We start from the raw sequence: 22,696 nt of genomic DNA on the forward strand, positions 1-22,696 counted from the left end.
ACCTCTCTTAAATACCTAGGTGCCACACCCGTCGGACATACTTCTAGAGGTGAACAACTCGAGTTGCTTTAAATAAAAATTTTCCAGCTGTATTTTAGGGAAAACGATGACAATTAAAGTCAGATGTCAAAGTGCAAAACTGATCAGAAAGTATTACAACCATGCATTTCTATCGACAAAGCTCACATTTAACGAAATATAGACAAATAGATTTATTCTGTGAAATATAGAAAAAATAGATTTATTCTGTGAAATCATAGACATGGAGACTGATTACATGCATTATTGATGTTGAAAATTAGGGCTGTGAAATTAGCATACTTGAAAAGCTGAAATGAGTCGAGCACAAAGGATAAATACCTGGCAGATGTTAAATCAGTGTGGTGCACGATTTTTGAATATTAGTGATTCCACAGGTGAATACTTACAATTGTCCAGATATCAAAAATAATGCAGTAACAGAAATATGTAAAATTGTATTAGAAAAGTGCACGAGATGAAGACAGTAGGATCTCCAGAGTTCCGCTACTGACTCACCGTGAGATTTTTGACAATACACTTCTTAATCCTTGAGATTAAATATCTGAAAAATTGGAATTATAATGCTTGCTACCTATTTCCAAGTAAGTTAAAAGGACTAATCAAATGAGGAATTCAGTGGCCTCCTGAAAGATTTACGCTCAAATAATTACCTTGAATTTGTTCAAAGTAATGTGATTTATGAGATAAACTGCAGGAATCATGAATAAGTTATTTTAAATATTTTTATATTTGTTTATGCCAAGTCTAGTACACAAATATTTAAGTTTTGTCTTTATACCTGATGTTAGCAAATGGTGGCCAGTGTCTAGATTGACGGGCGGACTAAAAATGTAAGCGAATATTGATAACGAGTTTAAGCTTAATATTTTCAGGTATTTTACGCACTCACAGGCTTGTGATGATAAATAAAAAGTTACCACATAAGCGATTTACATCACTTAGCAAGTGGATACCCACACTCATACCAATTTAAGCCCTTAATTTCTTTTAAAGAAATAAAATACACCATGGGCAAAAGTATTATATGACTTTCAACTCTTTCTGATCCCTTCTTTAGATTTTCTTATGTATAATTTAATTACAATAAGGCTAATGCAGAATAAAAAAAAGTACAGTATTGAAAATATAGGCACTACTATTGTACTAACTGTGTATGGTGCCAGGTGGGTGCTGGGAAGATTGGGGGAGCCCTATATAAAGCACGTGACTGTCTAACCACTCTGCTGTACACCTGAAACTAACACAGAATACTACTGGCTGGAAACTTAATTGAAAAAAACTTCTTAAATAAATTAAAGAACACAAATATAATTACATATTTGGTAAGTAGACAGATAGTGGAAACTTGCAGCTGGCAAAGAATGACAAATTGAATGAATTTTGTAAAAACACTATAGATTACAATGACGAGAACTTAGAATACCCCTTTGAAGGTTTCTTTCTTGTACAATAATGTCAGTTAATTTACTGAATTATTTGGGATATCCTAAATAACGCAAAAGTTGAAGAGGAAACCGGCTATCCCACCTTTGTCCTCTCACTTTATTCATTCCCCACTGACTCAGGCCTCAGGAGGAAGAACTGGGTGTGAAAATAGCGTGTGCGAGGCGTAAACCCATCAGCGCTCTTCCAAATCAATGGAGACCACACGTGTGTTGCGGACTGTGTGTAACTGCCAGAAGTGTATACGGCAATAGTGCAAGGGTCGGTTGTTTGACATTCAATGAAAGAAAAGACTCCTTCTGGACAGAGAGAAAATCTTAGCATTTTCCCATCTAAATTCCATGCACTGTTCCGCGGTACTTTGTTCACCGTGGCAGCGCCCCCCAGAGGCACACGCCCGCACGCGCAGCATCAGGCTGGGGGCGGGGGATGCTCTTCTCACCCGGGCCTGCTGGAGGATGGCCTGCGCCTGCGCTTCCTGGGCGGAGATGGTCGGTCCTTTGGAGCCGTCACCACCGTAGCGAAACTGAGGAAAGGGAACACAAAAAATCAAGAGACGCCTTTGTCTACTGGGTGCCTTAATGACTAGATAAACGCCACCTGCCTACCATGGTGGGATTTGACGAAAGTCCAGGTAACTCCGTCATGAATCACGATCCCTGGATTTCTCTCTTTCACCTCTCTGACCTGCAAACTCCCTGCAAACTCCCTGCAAACTCCCTGGACCATGGTTTGCCATTTGCAGAAGAGGCGAGAGGCTCCTGTTCAGCTGTACCTTCCACGATTTCTGAAAACTCTACAGTCCGCCCCCACCATCATCTCTAACCGACTCCTGCAGAAACGGAGTGCTATTCACTCATTTGTAAAAATTCCAAATGCCCTGCGTTCAGGGGTGGTTACGGACCCATTGCCGCCTGGTTGAGCAAAACGTTTGGAATCTATTTCCATATACAGTGGAAACCTTCCTGAGAGATATTTATCTTGTTCCCCTTTCCTTATTACACGAAAAACCAGATCCTACCTCCACAAAATTCTAAAATTCCTTTTTAATTCTAACTCAACATGCAGCATGAGACAATTTCTCACTACATAACTGTGACTTGAAGTTTTATGGTCGTTATGGGGATGAATCACTTTTCCGCCCAGAGAACTAGGCCAACACTAAAGGGAACCCGAGGGTAAAGCAAACGATTTCTGAGCAATGAATCATGACATCATACATGATGCTTCTTACAAGCATCAAGTATTGTCTAGATGGTGAGAAACAGCACAAAAACATTATGTTAACACATGAAAAACACACTAATCATACGACCCAAGAAAAAGCACATGATAAGAAATATTAAGAAAAAAACCCTAAGCTTTGGTGTCAACAGTGCCATCAAATAATGAAACCCTAATTCTAAATCAGACATCAATTTTCACCAGAATGTAATTTTGGTAAAACTTTTCATAATTTCCAAAGGCTGCTTGATTTCAAGTATCTCTACCTCATACCTGGTTTTTAGTTGATTGCTCTGTAATAGGGTCAATGATATTTTTCAGCAGTACACTGACAAAATATTAAGGCATCTTTACAGCGATAAGAAAACACCTACCGGTAACATTAGCATGGTCCCCGGGGGACCAGGCAGCCCGTCAGCCCCGGGTAGACCAGGACGTCCCGGAGGACCCTAGGGAAGGCAACGAAACCATCAAAATCAACAAATACATGAGACGATCAAATGTATTACACACTGCATGACTTTCAATAAGTCTACATTATCTAATTTTATCTCCTTTCAGTATACCGAGTATATCTAGGATGGGTCGTATTTCCTCGCCCTTGTTAATGCTATTTGAATAACGCACAAAGTTATTGGCTACACAATGATGTGCCAAAAAAAAAAAACCCCAGAGAAACAAAAAAAAGGGGGAAAAGACTTTTACAAGAAGAGCTTGGAAAGACTTAACATAAATGATACGTCTCCCGCATGACCCACCCGGGATGTGATCCTCAGACTCAAACTCAGGCTGTTTAACCCCTACGCCCCCAGTCTCCAGCGGAACACCCATGAGCGTCCCCAGAAAGCGTGTCTGAATTCAAATTGAAGACGCGAATCTAAAGTGATGGGTTCATAGCAACGTAAAAACTGACTGAAAATAAGTTTTCTTACCAAGTATCACATAGATAAAATGCACATTCTTTACTCTCACTTTGAAAATTATAGTTAGAAAAGGAAACTGAAATGTTGCACAACATTACATGTATAGGCCCCTCCCCCGCAGGGAGAAGAATAACATGTTAAAGTTCAAGAATACAGTTTAATTTTTCAGTCTAGGTTATGAGGAGCCCCATCACTTACCCTCTCGCCAGGGTCCCCAGGGGGGCCGGAGGGGCCTTGTAGACCTGGAGGGCCCATGATGCCCTGCGGAGAAAGAGAGGGAGCGCTGAGTCAGGCTCCTGCTCTCCTTAGTATTCGGGCGAATGCACCCGACCGACATCGCAGGAGAGCCGTGTATACTTCACAGGAGTACACCTGTCCCCCACACATTTGCCCTGTGTGTCTCCCTACGAACAGGCGACATACAGGGACACCCTTGCAGTGATCTCAACTCTTCCTCTACGGAGCTGCTCTGGGGGAGGCAGCCAGGCAGCAGCCAGGGGAGAACAGGAATGGAGAACTCGCCAAGGTCATGTCCCTGAGGTCCAAGTCGGGTTGCAATTCTGACTGAAGAAATGGCAGACTCACGCAATGAGGCCTCTGACAGGCGACAGTGAGGTCAGAAGGGGGGCATCGTTTAACCTGGAGGCACTCTTACATTTTCTTTCATGGGTAAATGCATGTAAAGGCATCAGTAGCCCATATTCATTTCAGAGGACAAGAATGTAATGATTTCCACGAAAGACAGAGGATTGCCTACAAAGCTGGATCAGTACAGCTACCTGAGACTCAAGACACGCCGAGGGACAACAGCCTCCCCGGGAAAGGACAAAGGAAGCTGACAGCTGCTCCACTCACACGTCCAGATAAATGAGGCAGCCGCAGCCTCCCAGAATCCTCAGCTCCGTTCACTGATGTATCTACACCTCTTCAATAAAAAGGCTGTTTTTTTTTTACTTTCATAACTTTCAGGTAGAAAGTTGAAAGTGAGGTTAGATGCGGAGATATTTAAGCCACAACAATGTTTAAAACGGATTTTAATTCCCCTGCTTCCAAAAGAACATCATTTGGGTCACCAAATCAGAAAGGGAATTCAAGGCCACCGGGTCTTCCGAACAAATGTTTGCCTCCACAATTCAATACTCCCATGAGTCTAAGAGACATCAACTCAATAATGTAATTATTGGATTACATTCATAATGTAAATCTTACATCTGGTATTAAAAATCAAGACAAAAACAATCGGAAAACCTTTACATACCGCAGGTCCTGCTGGCCCTGGTGGTCCCTCAATGAGCATGCCCTGCAATAAGAGGAGAGAGCTAGTCATCTCTAGGGAAATGTCGCCCCAGGCTCTGATGTCACCGACTCTAAGAAAGCATTTTACCAAGTGGATTCTCTACTCTTACCACAGAGAACCGACCCCAAACGTGTTTGCCTGGGGAAGGGAGGAAATTCAAAATGGCAGAAGACACAGTCCCTGTCCTCAGAGAATCTGTGAACTAATTAGAAGGGAAATAAATATTCAGATCAGTAACATTACAAGGGGACTATGCTTCCAGGAAGAGCACAATAAAGGTGTTTGAGCAACTTTTCCCGAGCTGCCTTGGCGATTGGCCGCGTGAGTGAAGGCATGTGCAGGAAGTGGCACCTCGGCCCTGTGACCCATCAAGGGGGGGAGGACCCCAGAGGAAAGTATCGGGGGTAAATACGAGACCAGCTCTGACGTGGGGAAAAGAATATAGTACTACTTCAGGACCAGAGCCCAGCTCTAAAACATTTTATGAGTCTACTGCTAAAAATTGGTCATTTCACAAAGTCGGTTGTAAATTTTCATTCTGAAAACGTATCCGTAAAACCTTTGGTGAGCAGGTGGCATGCTTGCTCAGCTTTTGGAATAATGGAGTAGTTAGCCAAGAACGTCCCTATCAATGTAGCTTGTTAAGTTTTATCTCGCCTTCCCCTTCTTTTGAATTTTTATGTCCTTGTAATTTCTGAAACGATGTTCATGACCTTGAGGTCAATGGTTGGACGTATAACTTTAGTTCTAATGCAATGGTTTTCCCAAGTTTCTCAATAGAGAGAACAATGGCAAAATTGCTTCCCAGTAAGAATTTGCTTCTTACCAATATCTTGAGTGGTAAGAACATTAACATAAATTTAAAAATCACATTTTAAAATAACATTGTCCTATTATCACATAATATTACTTGGCTACGAAAATGGTTTCACACTTACTTGTATCTATGTCGAAAATATACATTAAATAATGTCAACTCACAAAAATAAGAGGAAAAAAATTACTGGGTTGGAAGCTGGAAGAGCTCAAGTCTAGATGTATGGCTCAACCACCAAACAGTGAAACCCAAGGAAAATTATTTAAACCCTTTAAAACTCAGGTTCTCTGGCTGTAAAATGAGAGAATTAGAGTAGACAAATTTTATCTACTTTCATTATCAAAATTCCATTGCTCTGTATTGTTTGGTTTATTGAAACGCTACTCGCCGGAAGCGGCCTTACTCACTCAGCTATCTGTGACGAGTTAGACACATTCGGACCACGGAATTCTCTACGGTCATACATGAATGTATGTAATAATTTAAGGTGATGATGGCTCACAAAATCAATTAAATAGCTGCAGCAACCTTCCTAACGCATTCACACCAGTACTCACAGGCTCCACCACCGCTGGCTCCCCCTTCTGGCCCTTCTCCCCATACGCGCCGTGGCCGGTTACCTGTTGAGTGAAAAATTCAAGCAGCCTGTCTTTAAGCAAATAAGGCCATTAAGTATTTTTTAATAAGGCAATTTAATTACCTAAATGCATTTCAAACAACCTATTAAAAGGTGCCTTTTAAATAGCAACCTATTACAGGTTTAAATAGTGAAAATATAAAAAAGAGAAGCCTAATGAATATTAATAATGAATTCTAATTGAGATGGAAAGATTGCTTTTTAAAAGTCATCTGTGGACCTCAATTATTAGTCCAAGGCATTAAGCAAAAAAAGTGTCATCGAATTCAATTTAATAAGATACAGGAGGGGAGCAGGGAAAATGAGTGAAGGCGGTCCAAAGGTTAAACTAAGAATAGAATAGTAATAATAAGCATGGTACATCACTGAGAGACACCAAAAGAAATAAATAATTAAAAAATGAAATAGTCTAAAAATCAGAAATGACACCTACTACCCCAAACGATCATGACTCTATGTTAATTATATCAGTGAAAAGAAAATCTCGACACCATCCTATTCAGGATTATATTTCCAGACGAAGACTCCAGTAATGTGGCCAGACATGCAACTGCACAAACTCCCCATGGGGAGGAATCTACCAAGGTGTCCGAGTTGCGATGAGTATTCAAAATCTGTGCAAGAAGACAACCCACACGATAAACCTGAAAAGACGTCAAGACGAACAGGAAAACACTCCAGGAACAAGACACACAACCGCACAGCGTGGCACGCCGACTTACGCTGGTTTCTGTGATATCTGTCTCTGCCGGAACACCTGGGCCAAACTCTTCATTAGTGGGGCTCGTCTGCTTATCTTCATATTCCTTATATTCATAAAAATCGTATTCGCCTAAATCTCCATCTACCAGGAGGTCAGAGTCCCTGCCGTCTATGTCTTTGTTTTCATACAGTGTCTCCTCGGGGCTCCTCCTCTGGGAATCATAATCCTCTCCAGTTAGATACTCTTCAGTGAACACCTCTTCGGCGGGGTCGGGCTAGCATTTCCGTGGCGAGGAAGTGGAGAACAGGGAGGTTACTGTTAGCGAAGCCAGGCGAGCATTTGCGATTACAGTGTGAGGGCTGGGACCAGGGCAGGCAGCGGGGTGAAGGCTGCTCAAGCAAGGCCGGGAACCATTTCTGCTGGTATCATCGAGAGAACTAGCTTTGTACACCGGTATGTACAAGGATACACGGCTTCCGAAACCCGCTCCCTGATAAACCGCAAATATGCACATGGAGTCCACATGTGTATTTGCTGGTTCCATTGAAAACAACCTTGCCAGTCAATTCGATATTTGCTTTACAGGGTAAGATTTGAATAGTAAAATGTGCACTTAGTTAAAGCTTTGCTTAATTTTCAAATCTCACAGAACGTCATTATGCAATATAATCACCACCAGTGAAACCATGTGACTTTGACTTTCAATCCCCAAAATAAAATATCAAGGCCAATGTTGAGGCTTATTATTGCAATATTTACTCGTGGTATCTGGCATGCAGGGAAGTTTTATATCACCAAAGAGTTCTTTAAAGCAAATAAAATATAAAATACAACCTTCAAAATTTAAGACATTCAAATAAAAAATATCACCATCAAACCTCATAAAGAGTAGACAATAAATATTTACTTTAAAAGTAAAAATTATATCAATAAAACCCCCTCAGAGATATTTAAAAGTAAATAGTATATTTTCCTTTCTCATGACTAATTTCCTATGAATAGCATAAATCTGAAGCATATTCATTATGCAATTTTTGGCTACATTATGATTTTTATGACGTTCACATTAAACAATGTATTTTGCTACATTTTTGAATTTCATTTTTAAGTAACTTGTTTCCCATGACATAGTGAATCTAGATGATAAAGAAACAAGATCACGTGAGTAGAAGTGTGGGTGAATGGTTACTTTAGCAATTGTCAACCAAAGCAGAATGTCCCGTAACCACGTCATCTTCATATTCTCAAACAAGGAGGACACAGTCTCTATGGGGGAAGCATCTTATCCACCTCAGGATGCTACTGTGTTCATAGCTGCGAACTAAGAAACTGGATGAATCTGGGTGGATAAATAAACATCTTGAATCAAGATATCCATTTTGGGGATTGATGAAGTTGGGACTAGGCAAAACCTTAAAATTTGTTCTTAAGCTAAACTGTGAAAATGTTATTATTCTAGATTATGCATTCACAAGTAATATACCACTGAGTTTATCTACCTATTGGGACATGTGTTATATAAATTTTCTAATAACTAAATTACTTGGGTATTGTTATACCCAGTATGGCAGGTGTTTAACAAAGTTAAACTGGATTGTATACTCATTTTTTCATGATCAGAATATATGCATAATAAGAAAGACTGCATATGCATAATTCAGAAAGATTGCTTGATTTGTCCCTGCATGAACTTAATCCTTTTCCTAGAAAAGAATGGAAAAGGTTAAGATACATTATTTTAGCCATAATTAACACTACATTCCCGGCAAGTGTGAAATTGTAAATAGCTATTAAAGTCCACAAAGGCTGCGTTTTCTCAGAATACGCGCTGTCATAAAAACGCACGATTATCAGCCAGGTGGAATACATTCTGATTGTATCGCTTGAGGATACAATTGTCACTGGGGAGGGTGCTCCTCCTCACAGGAGGCTCATGTTGTGAGTGCCCCTCCGTCGTCACAACATGCCAAGGCGCTCGTGTGTCCCAGGGACAGTCGAGAAAACGACAGACAGCAGCCGCTCCACTGAACCAATCCAGCATTTGCATGAAACCAGGAGCCATGCACAACGTGAATTGACTCTGATCCTAAGTGAAATGTTTTTAGTCATAGTGAGCCGATCTGACTGTGTTCTTACCTCAGTGAAGCAATAAAAACATCTAACTTTCAGAGATTATAGATTCTTCCAGAGTGAGGTGGATCAAGAAACCAGGTCACCTGTTTCAGGGGAGGACCGTGACTAAATACCGCCATCAGGCATTACCTCATTTGTTCCAGATACACGCCTAGGAGCTTCTGTCTGGTAACTCTCCATCGTTCCATAGTTGTATTCTTGAAAATCCTCCACGATATTTGCCTAGTAATAGATTCAACGGAAGAGCAGTGATTAAAAACGGGAGGTCATCCCCATCGTGGTATAAAGCGTGACCTAACTGGGTTATCGTATTAGCCAAGTGCGGATTTATCTAGTCGGGTTAGGACAATGGCGCATCATCAGAGATCTCCCAGCTTTGTAGGAGAGATCTTGATTGCTCTTTCTTTGCTACCTGGACCCCTAGTTTGGCTTTTGCCGCTGCTTGATAACTTTTCTTCTTCTTGGATGCAAATTTTTCAGATTTAGGGGGTGTAAACTTTTTGGCCTTTTCCTTTGAGTTAGCGGCCACTGTCCTCGTCTTCTTTCTGAAATTGGGTTCCTTTCTCTGCAAAACGCGGTGAAAGACGGGATGGAAAACATAAATCGAGTGAGAAGGGAAAGGAAGAGCGTGGGCGAAAGGGAGGAGAAGCCAAGCGAAATGAGCATCGTTTCTCCGGGACAGCGACTGCCAAACAAAAATCACAGTTAACTGGCTCCCAGAAACCAGGTGGATGACAGGTGGACGGGGAGTGGGCGGAACAGCGGACATTAGGACCCGCAGGGTGACGGGCATCGGGGCACCGTGTGCAAGGCGCTCCTCGGTTTTTACCTCGGTCTGTGCTAGTGTCTCCTCGGCGACAGTGGGTGCCTCTGTCACACTGTCAGCCTCCTTATACTCTGCTTCACCATACTCATAGTCATACTCCGTTAAGTCCTCGGGCGTGTACTACATCGCAAAGGGAGAAACACCAAGCAGCGTTGTTAGTGGCAGGTCCCACCATTAATAAGGTCGGAATCGTCGTCCTAACGTTTACCCAGAGGAGACGTTAGGAGACAAGGAAATACGGTTCCTGCACTGTTATTTTGCATCACACAAAGTATTATACGTCTTACACAGAGTGTAGTAACAGAGGAGCGACGAGGCAGGAGTTTGAAGACCCTAATGGTGGTTTTCTCGCCACCATTAGATTGTGAAGAAACTAAAAGTTTCGAATGTTAATTCGAACTTTTAATTGCTGAATAGTCATTCACACATCGTCGTTATGTATTTGGACACAGCTGACAAATATTCGTGCTCATTTTGGTTTGTAAACACTACTCCACAAAGCTTATCCAGATAAATTTTATAACCGTTTCAGCGGGGGCTATTTTTTTTTTCATTAAACTACACATATAAAAATAAAATATAGAAAATAGTCTTCCCAAGTATGAAAGGGTTTTGGCATCTCTTGTAAAATGGAAAGGGGAAAAAGGGACAGGGAATACAGAGCATGTGAAATGAGTCTATATTCTATTAGAAATACTAGAACCACTGGAAAGATAAAATGCTTAATTTATTCGGAAGTCTCTTCTTCACTGTAGACTTAAGATCCAAATGAGCAGAGAATACTTGTGAAGCATTAAAAGATTCAAAATCATATCTGCTTATAGTTAACACTTTACTTAAAATTTTAAGTATACTCCCTCTTAATTTACCAGAAAGAGGGCAAGCCATTCATATATCTTACACTACTTAAACTGAACTCAGACTGTAGTGTTTTATACTAGAATTTTCTGTATTAAAAAAATGTACTGGGAAGAGGTAAGTTCTTCATAGAAGGACATGCAAGACAACCATACAGAGTGAATGATGAGGGAAATAATGCGCTCACCCTCACAGCCAAAAATCTCTACCAAAACTTTAAGTTTTGAACAAGAATACAGATATTTTGAAGCATATATTCATCATTGGTTTTAGTAAAAAATAACTAAAGACAGTAAGGTCATATATAGTACGAATAATAAACAGCAAACTCAACTAGCTAACACTAACACAGTATATATGCACACATATACATGTGTATACATATATATTTTAATGCTAAATGCAAACTACGTGGAATTACTTAAGTATTATATTTGGCAAAAGTTCCGTTATGTCCCTATATAACCTCTCTTGGTATTTCAAGTAATCCCTTTTGATCTGCCAGCAAATTAACAGCTGACCACATGTCTTTCGGAGCACTGTAATCACTGTAGCAATACCGTGCATCTGGCCCTTCGTGAAACTCCCTCATTGGACTGAACTTTTCTAGATGGCTCAGCTGAAAATCATACCGAAATACAAACACAGACATGCCTTTGGTCTTCTTTATGATGCCCCCCAAAACCCTCCAATTTCAGTAAATTAATTGAAATGGAGCCATAATTTTCTCTCTTCAGCAATAGCTTCATTTTCAATGATTAGACATTTGAAGCATTTCAGCAAAAATGTATTCTAACTAGAATCTGTATAGGATTTGGTAAAATAGAAAAATGCATGTCTATAATATTTTAGACATGTTTGTATCTTTATGCCGCTGCAAACAAGCTATGCCAACTATTTCCAGGAAAGTTCGTGTAAGCGTTATTGATAATGTCATTAAGTAGATGCAATAATGAAATACTGAACTTATATATTAAGTAGACATTAATGGAGGCTGACTATTATCTAATGAGCAATGTTTCTGTAGTTACAGTTACCCTTGTTGAAATAAGAAATACTGGGTTTCTATAACTACTAGCTACTAGCTGAAACTGGAATTTTAAAAAAGCCAGTTTACTTTATATTCTAGAGTTTTGTAATTAAGCGTACTTTTTAGAGTCATGTGCATCTATAACGAATTATAAAAGCAAAAATCAACAAATAAAGGCGTAAAGGGGCAATCGAATCCATCTTAAAGCCTTGTATTCAGAACACGAATCTATCCTGCAAAGTAGCCAGTCATCTCTGTATCGTGCTCTTCTCCTGCAGGAGGAGACCTCTTCTAACCGCCACAGTTCTCGCCTCCGTCTGAACTCTGCCCCCGTGGAGAACAACCAGACTCCGTTGTGACTGTGGAATGATGGAGCCGGCAACATGCTCACCGCCTTCAGCACTCACATGCATCTTTGTCTGGGAGTTACTCAGGACTCACTGAGAAGAATCACGGCTTTTGTTCTTACTTTTTGTCTACACACCATCTGCCTTTAGGTGGTACTGAGTATTTTTAAGGCTTTGCTGGTCTACATAGAGCTTTACAACTATGGACTTTTGAGGACTTTTGCCTTAAGAACAGGTGAAGAGGGGAGAACTGATTGCAGTCAACCAGACGCACATATGCAAAAAGAGAAGCCTTGGTGGAAGGCTTCCCACCCTGTCTGTGAGCAGCCTCCTCAGTGATGGCTGGGAGGAGGGGGGGTCTTCCAGGCACGTCTGCAAGTCTGTTCTTATTTAGTTTGATATAAAGCAGTAGTACCAGCAAGTATCTGTGTACTTACAGGAGCCAGACTGTATGGTAAATGTTACATAAAAAGAAAATTAAGGTAATATATTTGGGGAAGTCAATTATTTTTTTAAGTTTCTTTTTAAAATAGTATCTTTCATTGGGTTTATTTTCTTTATTATCTTTTATGTATAAGACTATCTACCACCTACTGGATATAAGGCATCTCAGTCTGTATAATACATTAAGAAAGAACCATATATAGATTTAACATCTAATTTGTTATAAGATGGGAAAATAATCTAACTTGATGTCAAAATCCAAAAACAGTCATAATTTTAATATTAGTCTGCCATGCCAATGGCATTGTGTAGGTTCGAACAGAATTAAAGTTTGATGATGTTATCACTATATTTAAATCTACCTACATTATGCACTTTCACTATTGTGCCAAACACATAAAAAAAATGAATCTTCAGAATGAAGATTCTGAATGAATCAGAATGAATTCATCCTCAGAATGAATCAGAATGTGTTATTTAGAGGATACGAACGAGACTCAATTAGAAGTGAGAAAAAGCAAACCTCGGTTATTTTATAAAAGAAAGTGACATATTTATTAATCCAAAGTGGAATCATAAATATGCAATGTCACACATTTATTAATAGAAAATTAATAGAAGAACAACATGTGTGCTTAGTGCTTTCTATCGTATTTGATTGTCATTACATTGACAAATAATACTGCATTCCCATTTTGTATATAAATGCATATTTGCAATGTAATGTCATATTATTGTTCAAAATTAATATCAGGCTTGCTTACGGATTTGGTTAAGCAGTGTTTTACACACTGGTATAAAATGGTTATCTTATTATTGAAGTATCAATGTCATTCAGAAGGAGGAAAAACTGTGAGAGCCGATTTGGAGAAGGAACATCTTTCATTGTGACACATTCAATAGAGAAACTACTGAGAGACGCCACGGCCCGGCCAGATTGTAGGCAGCTGCTACTCCGGCACCATGTTGTTTTCCTCACCAGAGGCTTTCAGCGAAAACAAACCTGACATCTCAAAATGTTAACTGCGTGTGAGAACCACTAGAACAGAAAAACACAAGTTGACTTTTAAACAAACTGAAGAATAAAAGAGGGCTAAAAAATTATTATTTTGGACGCAAAATAACTCAGCTTACCTGGCTAATAGCATTAAAACGTGGGACTGAGACGCCTCAAGATAATATGTTAGGAACGCATACCTTGATCCTTCCAAAAATCAGAGCCCTATCTCTTGCTAAAAATAGAGAAGCCTTATCTTTTTTTTAAACAGTAGCAAAATAAACTTCAATGTTGAACATGTGTACTAAAGGCTATAAATTTTGATACTGAATGTTTGCATAAAAGCGCTAACCCTGATGGCTATTTTACCTATCCCCTTGGAATTCACAGAAACCCGCTTTAATAAACCACGAGGGGACAAAGAGCACGAAGCACTGGAGACCGTGCGAGACAAGCAAGCACAAGCCTCCCCGTAATTTCTCTTTTCTTTCTCGTGTTTGCCTTCCTGCCAGCTTCTTAAGACTTTGTCCTGTTTTAAAAAGAAAATTAATATTAAGCCATGGAAAGAGATCAGTGCAACAGAAATCGCTATCATACCTTAAAAAGTAATGTTAAAAAAATATATATGGCAAGCATTGAAAAGGTAATATCCAAATTGAATTCACACGCAAAGTAATCACAACTGAAAATCAAAGATATCGACCTGTTCTACATAGTGAAAAACTTGAAAAGTGGCATCTAATAATAGTATATTTATAAGGTAAGAAAAAAATGTTATTTGAGCTATTTTCAAACATAAGGACACTGTTAATATTTTAAAACCTCCACCACCTCTTCTAAAATGTAACACTTTCAACTTGAGGAGAAAATCTAAATATATAATTTTGATAACAACCTAAGACTAACTTCCTTCCAATTTGCTTACTTTTCAATTTCTAGAAAATCTACATCAAAAGAATATTACCTAAAGGCTTGAACCAAGAGTACACTATAATATAGTTTTTGTTCCTTGGGATAGTCAAGTCCGACAAAATCACTATGACTATACTAACTTATATGTATTTTCGGTCTGAGCGAGAATAGACTAAGATTTCATCGTGGTAAATTTTCTTGGGGGAAAAAAGCTTGGGACAATGTTTTCACACCTGAATTTCAAATAAAGTGGCATCACGTTAATGAAAGTATATGAATAGCTTTAATTACTACAATCCACTCATACTGTTTTTCATGTCATCGTGATATGATATCAGATTTTGTGCAAGAAAGAAAAAAAACATCTATCCATGCAGCACAGCCTACAAGGAATGGAAAAAAAAAAACCCTCACATCCTGAAAACTTTCAGGTAACTCTAATGTCCCTTTCTCATGGGCACGGACCTCGCAAGTCCTGGGCAAATGGCAGCCACGCAGAAGGCATTTATCTCACCCTCACCTGGAGGCTGTGTTCATGATTGAAGTCTAAGGGGACAAATAGGGCTTTGAGAAACCATCGTTCCCTCCCCCTCCACAGAATACAATATGCTTGTAGACACCGTATACAAGAGAGGCATGCCTATTTTTAAGAAATTTAAGTTACAGAATACTAAGTGGGGAAAGAACCCACAAAAAATCATTTTCGAGGCAGTTCTTCCCAGGAACAGTAGCGCACTATGAACGGCGAGGTGCACTGGAGTTGCGCCTGGGCACGCGGAGACGCGCCTCCCCTGCGCAGGGCTCCGTCCCGGCGTGCAAGTGCGAACCCTGCCCGCTCGCGGGGCCTCACCTCGTCCACCTGCGGCTCCTGCGCCTGCGCCTGCGCGGCCTTGGGCACCGAGGAATCGCAGTCCGGACTGTAGTGCTCGCAGTAGTCGTAGGCGGCTTTGGGGTCCCCGGTGATCAGCAGCTGCTGGATGTCCCCCTGCCAAGGAGCAAGCACGGGTGTGGTCAGCGTCCTCAGGCACACAGGGGTCTAGAGCAACGCGCGTCCAAAGCAACGTGGAGTTCGCTTTTACACGCGAGAAGACGGAAACGCACACCTGCTCCGTACGTCAGCAGTTAATGCGGTTGACCCCTGAACAAGACAGGTTTAAAGGGCGCGAGTCCACTTGTATGTGGATTTTTCTTGTTTTAACTTTTTATTCGTTACGCTATTACAGATGTCCCCACTTTCCCCCTTGTGTCCCCACGCCAGCCCTTCCCTCTGGCCATCACCACACTGTTGTCTGTTGTCTGTGGGTCATGCACCACATTCTTCCAATAATCCCTTCACATTCTTTCATCCAGGCCTCCCCCCTCCGTCCCCTCTGACAGCTGTGTGTATGTGGATGATTTTAGAGAGGAGGAGGGAGGGAGAGAAACATCAGTGGGCAGAAGAAACATGCTTCTCACATGCCCCCAAACAGGGACCTGGCCTGCAACCCAGGCACATACCCTGATGGGGAACGGAACCGGTGACCCTTTGGCTCACAGGCCTGTGCTCAACCCACTGAGCACACCAGCCAGGGCTGTATGAATGTGGAAGTTTTTGGTAATTTTTAGAAATTCACCCATGAATCTTATATTTTCTTAATAACATTTTCTCTACTCTCATTTATGCTGTCATAATAAAATAATAGATAATACATGTAATATACAAAACATATGTTGATTGACCATTTATAGTGCCGGTAACACTTTCTGTCTACAATAGGCCATGCATGGTTAAGTTTTGGGGAGTCAGACTTATGGGTGGATTTTTGACTGCAAGGATGGATTGGCGCCCGTAACAACAGCATTGTTCAAAGGTCAAGGGTACTCCGCTCTTGAAGCGATCTATGTCCACACAGGTCTCCTTAAACGTGAAACGTGTTTGATAAGACTCTGTGGTTGTGACCATATTCATTTCACCGGGGCCCCGGAAAATGCAGGGCTTAATATCCATCTGACTCGGAGATTCAAGGCCCTGTAGGTAGGTCTGGGCACGGGAACCTGACTCACAGAACCCCTGATGCCACTTTGAATAACTTCAACGTTATTCCAGCTTTCTCTGCATTCTTCTGCATTTCATTAACGGTTGCTCTGTAGGGCCTGGTGAAAATACAGACATTTAACTTATAAAGACTCTAACACTGGGTACTAGAAGTAGCCTTTCGTGTCCTCAGATTTGCCTGTGGTTCGCCACAGTTTGCTTGTCCCGTGTTGCAAGGTCTCTGCTGTTTCTGAAATGAACTCATTTTCGGGAGTTAAAGGTCTATTATTCCGTGTCTAAGGTCCCCAACAGCAGCGGAGCGATTTAGAACACTGCACAGCCACAATGAATTATTATAAATAATCACAAATAACAAAGAGAAATTTGAATACAGAATTCTTCATTAGGCCGTTTAAAATAATTAACAAGGCATTCTGGCCAAGCGGCTCTGCTGGTTGGACCATCCTCCCGTGCACCAAAATGTCCCAAGTCAGATACCTAGGTTGCGGGTTTGATGCCTGTGAGAGGCAACCAAGAGATATCTCTCTCTTTCTCTCTCTGTCTCTCTCTCTCCCCCTCCTCTCTCTCTATCTCTATCTCCCTCTCTCTCTAAAATCAATAAACATATCCTCTGGTGAGGATCTAAAAAATAAATATAAAATAAAAAAATAACAAGGCATCATTGAGCGCTGGCCTCATGAAGGATGTCAATCAGGAATCGTGATTCCTGAATGTTCTCTCAGCTTTGCCATAACTGCTTGGAATTATGCAAGTCACTCACCCCAGTTCATCGTTTGTGATATGAATACTTTGGGAGACCAGATCCGAAGTCCTCCCCAAGACTAAAAAGTCTGTAATTCCACACTTAACTTGCAGGAAATACAACGAACCAAGTGAAGCTACTGTTGAAACATAAAAGCGTTGCCCGTCTTATAGCCATACGGCATTTTAAAATAGTATATTTTTGAGCAGGATTATGGGTTCCTAAGTACTTACTATTCTAGCTAAGGCACTTGACTTCATTAGGGGGACTCCCGCCAACCTTTCCACTATAAATCCTTATTGCAGGTGTTAAGTGTGCAGCCGTAAAGTCTACCACGGGAGAGAACCTGGAAAATTCAGTTAAAAATCTGCAGCACTCTGTCTCCCAGGAGGTACCTTACCGTGCTTTTCTGTTAATCACGTGACACGCTGTGAGACGGTCTGACGATAAACAAAAGCATCCCGACAGGTTGAATGAACTATAAATATCTGAAGTCAGTAGTCATAAGAATTCCCACAGCGGGAAAAGGGGGAAGTTACCAAGCAAAATGGGCCTCGGTAGCATACAATGTGGGAAGCCGCATCCTTCCCCTCTACCCATCTGCAAAGGCAAGATGAGAGTTGATGCCGTCGCCTGGCCTGATACACTGTGCAGGCTAGGGCTCTCTCTTCTCTTGTGTTTGCCTATAGACAAGGTGAGTCCGGAGCCACGCACAGGTAAGAAAACTGGATAGAACATGCTATACAGATGAGGCTCTTCTGAATGCCTCGTGCACTGCAGAAGGTCCCTGCCGCATGTTTATTAGACGAGTTTATAATAGCACAGCATGCCGCCCTTTCAAAATGAAAACATGATGCACATACTCTAACGATGTCTGTTATGTGATGCCTTTGTTTTTAGTTTCATGTACACATATAATAACTCTCTAGAAGGTCCAGATATTTCTGTTTTCTTTGCTGTCAATATAATTACATCATGCTCTACAAAATACACCAGTTAAAACAAATTTAGCTTTCTCTGCCTGTGTAAGAAATCCCACTTATTGAAAAAGCATCCGACAAGATGGGTGTCATATTTTAAGGTCACGTATCAACAGGTCGATGTTCAGGGTCTGAATTTTCAGGTTCGATGCCTCATCCTATGTGAGACCCAGCAGGGCTGGGTGGGGGTCGGTTCCCACCGGAGCACCCCCTGAACTGGACAGCACAGCAGCTGGTGTGGGAGAAGGAGCAACAAAAAACTAGGCTCTGAACGGCCATCATGTTCGACTCTACATGATCACGTAATGTGACTCGTGAACAGGTCATGTGCTTGGGACGAATACAAAATCATGAGAATGCCAGAGGAAGTCCAGGTAGAACCAACACAGCTAATTCAGAGGCTGGAGCAATGCTTAACTGTAACTGTTCAGGTAAACATTTATTATTTAAGTTTAGTTTTCAATTACAGCTCACATGCGATATTATTCTGTATTAGTTTCAGGCGTACAGCAAAGGGGCTAGACAATCACATACTTGACAAAGTGTTTCCCTGACATCTCCAGCACCCACCTGGCCCCATACATACTTATTACAATATTACTGACTACATTTCCCACGCTCTACCTTACATCCCCGTGATGACTTTGTAACTACCAATCTGTACGTCTCAATCCCTTCCCCTTTCTCACCCAGTCCCCCAAGACCCCCCTCTGGTAACCATCAGTCCAAATAACCAGTTTAGTTTTAAACAGTTTATTTACAAATAGTCTCTCTTGAATGTCAAGGTAGCAGCTAGAAATTGTACGATCCCATAAGGGGTTCAGTTCCACCCTGAATCCTGGAAGACTTAAACTTCTAACATTAACACTTGGGCGTGACTTATATTCTGAGATAATAGTTTACTTCTGACAAAATCTGGAAGACCCCAAGTATCCATTAGCTCTGCATCTCACTGAATTTCCCGGGTTTCTAGAGTTAGCAGTGCGCTGTCCCCCAGTGCTGGTGCCCATCACACAGGCGCTGCACTTGTGCTCCGTAAAGCCATCTAGCCTCCGAATTCATTGGGTCAGAAGTGATCTGTGAGATTTGGAGCCTGGGTGCTGGTGATATCGGCATGGGATGGAGGGGCAGCCGGGACAATGGAGGAACTCAAGGTGGGGGTGGGGGGACGAGGGGTCTTGTCGCTTCTGGCTGAGCAATGATAGGGTGACACCACCATTTACTCCGTTAAGAAATGTAATAAAAGGAAAAATCGGGGGGTTCAACCTCTTAGGTCGATGAAGAGAAATGATAATTAATGATTGTCTCTGGGATAAATTCAGTTTTTCTCTCAAGAGAACTGGCTTCATTTCCTGTTGAGTCATGGCCCCCCGCCCCCCACCTTTGTCTGAAGCCTGTTAGGTTGCAGCACTAAAGCCGAACCAAATGACAAGGGTCAGGAAGAACCCACAGAAAAGTCTTGTCCAACCTGGCGGCCGACCCGACTTCCTAACGTGACTTCGCCACACACTGTCACTCGTCTTCAAGGACACGATGAACTCGCCAAGACATAATGTTCTGGGTTGTACTGTGTTCCACCAGCTCCCGCCCCCAATTCACGAGTTTGAGATCTAGGCTCAGAGCATGACTGTGTTTGGATGTTGGACCATAAAGAGATATTTAGGGTTACGTGGAGTCTTTAGGGCGACCTCTAATCCAGTAAGAGCAGGAGATTAAGACCCCTGTAGAGCCAGTGGAAGACCGTGGGAGGACCCGGGGAGAAGACAGCTGTCTACAAGCCAAGGAGAAAGGCCTTGGTCTCAGACGTCTTGGCTCCCAGAACTGTAAAAAACTAAATTTCTGTTGCTTTGAGACACTCAGTCTGTGGTGTTTTGTTATTGCCATAATACAGTAACTAATACAGACTAAGTTAATATCACTTGTTTTTATTTTTATCTTGTGTGTTCTCTTTATAACAGAATAAAGAACACATAAAAAGAACCATGTTTACTTATTTATAACAAGAGTCATATCTGACTGTGACCAGGAACGGTTATTAAGTAAATGCTGTGGGAATACTGGCTGGCTTAATCCGGCAAATAACTAGAACTCAGGGTAATCATTGTTCTAACCCCCCCGACAGTACCGCCATTTACAAATGTCCCTCGGCCCGCAGGAGGGAAGAGCAAGTAAAAACTGTGGGAAAGGACTTGACTTGAAGTGTAAATAAAGAATTTGCAGGGAATGAGTTTTTAAGGAAACTTTTTCAAATTAAATGCTGCTATAGCTCATCTGAATTTAAATATTCATTTACTTGGCTATTTTAAAAATGCATTTTCATTAAGCTAGTGAAAAATTAAAATAATTCCTGGTTGTATCATAACTCCATATTAATCAAATTATATTCTAAGTCTTCTTCGTGTCAATCATAAAAAAGAACAGAAAATGTATTATCATATAAAAATATATATGTATATATGGGAATGATATTTTTATTTATGTTATTTCATTTTATCTGTTTACACTAATGTAAATCAAGAGTGAAACACATTTAGTTCCTTCTTGGTTTAAGGCAACACAAGTAAAGCTTTCAATTCCAAATCTGAAAAAAATAATGATATGATTCTTAGATAACAAAAGGATTCTTTTTCAAAATTTCATTAAAAATGAACATTTAAAATTTGTATCACCACAGTTTGACACCCAAAATAAATTCATCTGATACTTTTTATAAATATCCATTGTCCAAAGTAATATAATGGAAGATAACGTTTTAAAATCTAAACAGAGAAAATAAAAATGAAGTCTAAAGAAGGATTTAAAAACAAACTGGAAATTGTTTGAGACCTTATTTTTAAAAATTGACTTAAGAAAAAATATTATTTGTACGAAAGGAAACAATAGGTATCATTTAATATTTTTAACTTACAATTTAACACAGACTAGAAGGAAAAATTCATGTACCTAATATTAGCATAAAGGTCAAATATGACCTTTACGTGTAGGTATGAATTTCACAACCTGTCACACAAAATTAATAGCAGACTTTGGCAATTATTTTATATTTCATGGTCTTTGACTTGGCAGAAATTTTTTTTCAGTTTTTTAACGTGTTTATTGATTTTAGAGAGAGAGATAGGTGGGAGGAGAGAGAGAGAGAGACATCGATTTGTTCTTCCACTTATTTACGCATTCGTTGGTTGATTCCTCCGTGTGCCCTGACCAGGAATGGAACCTCCGACCTTCTGGCCTACGGGGCCTACAGGACAATGCTCCGACCAACTGGGCCACACCGGCAAGGGTTGGCAGAATATTTTGGATTTATTTTTAAAGTAATTTTAAATGACCATCTTTTGAATATGAAAAACGGATACACTCGTTTTGTCATTTCATAAAGACTTTAAAGAGTTGAACTGGCCCATGTTCCCCTCCAGCCCAAGCAAATAAACTAGACATTTGGGGATCACTTCTTTTATATGTTGTTTCACCATTTTTATTGCTTATTTTTAAGGCCAGAGCAAATATGTGTCAATGGATGGAGAGAAATCATTGGTAGTAGCCTTTCTCCACCTTCACCATTCTAATCCTATGGGCAGTGATGCGGTCCCCGAGACAGCAGGCATTTGAATAGACTTCCTGACTCCTACTCCTGGCCCTCCCCCGCTACATAACAACCAAACGACTGTGTCCCTTAGGAAACTGAAGATCGAGTCAATCAAAATTGGGCATTTTGTGAAATGTTTACACCTAAGAGGATTTTTAAAAGTGTGCACAAAGAGTGATTGATATATCTTTTTCCACATTTTAATTTTGAAAACAAATTATTTGCTAATGTCCATGAGAAAACGCCTTTTCTCACTACACAGCACAGATCATCCGTACATTTGTCTACCGAGCGGCGATGCTCTCCAAGTTGACAGCCAGAATTCCCTATGAGATGGGGGCATTTGGAAAGAACTGTATTTTCGCTGCATGAAAAGCAAAGCAGTCACACAACATTCCTAATCTGAGGAGGCGCTGTGTGCCAGACAACTTCTGGACAAGCAGGTGGTCCCCACACTTGCCCGGTTGCCACTGTGGTTGGCACGATGAGCACCCCAGCTAAGGGGTGAGCTCTGCAGGCTCCAGCTGCGGTGAACCCCAAGACCACTATTCCATCTCTGGTCCCTAATCCCCTGGGAAAGCAATGCCCATACCTCCTGGTCACACCTCTGACATCATCTCAGTCAATTCTGTTTCCTGCCGGAGAACCAGAGTGATCTCACAGGGCGCGTGAGAAGTCAGAGGAAGACCACATAGAGGTAGGCCCTCCCTTAACATCTTGACA

The 22,696-nt window shown here is 40.9% G+C and overlaps 1 protein-coding gene across 3 annotated transcripts in view; it reads right to left on the bottom strand.

Annotated features, from left to right (window-relative positions):
* COL11A1 (collagen type XI alpha 1 chain) overlaps positions 1–22,696 on the bottom strand; it is a 164,591-nt gene that overhangs the window by 108,170 nt on the left and 33,725 nt on the right. Inside the window, exons 5-14 of one of the 3 annotated variants that reach the window (XM_036015040.1) lie at positions 15,484–15,618; positions 10,049–10,165; positions 9,632–9,784; positions 9,349–9,441; positions 7,106–7,360; positions 6,304–6,366; positions 4,891–4,932; positions 3,831–3,893; positions 3,084–3,158; positions 1,928–2,011 (exon numbers count right to left, since the gene is read on the bottom strand). In XM_036015040.1, coding sequence (XP_035870933.1) covers positions 1,928–2,011; positions 3,084–3,158; positions 3,831–3,893; positions 4,891–4,932; positions 6,304–6,366; positions 7,106–7,360; positions 9,349–9,441; positions 9,632–9,784; positions 10,049–10,165; positions 15,484–15,618 — 1,080 coding nt within the window. The remainder of the gene's footprint in view (positions 1–1,927; positions 2,012–3,083; positions 3,159–3,830; positions 3,894–4,890; positions 4,933–6,303; positions 6,367–7,105; positions 7,361–9,348; positions 9,442–9,631; positions 9,785–10,048; positions 10,166–15,483; positions 15,619–22,696) is intronic. The other 2 variants (XM_028502637.2, XM_028502638.2) reach the window with 2 other exon arrangements.

The sequence above is a fragment of the Phyllostomus discolor genome, chromosome 14, assembly GCF_004126475.2.
Source record: "Phyllostomus discolor isolate MPI-MPIP mPhyDis1 chromosome 14, mPhyDis1.pri.v3, whole genome shotgun sequence".
Classification (NCBI taxonomy): Eukaryota; Metazoa; Chordata; class Mammalia; order Chiroptera; family Phyllostomidae; genus Phyllostomus; species Phyllostomus discolor.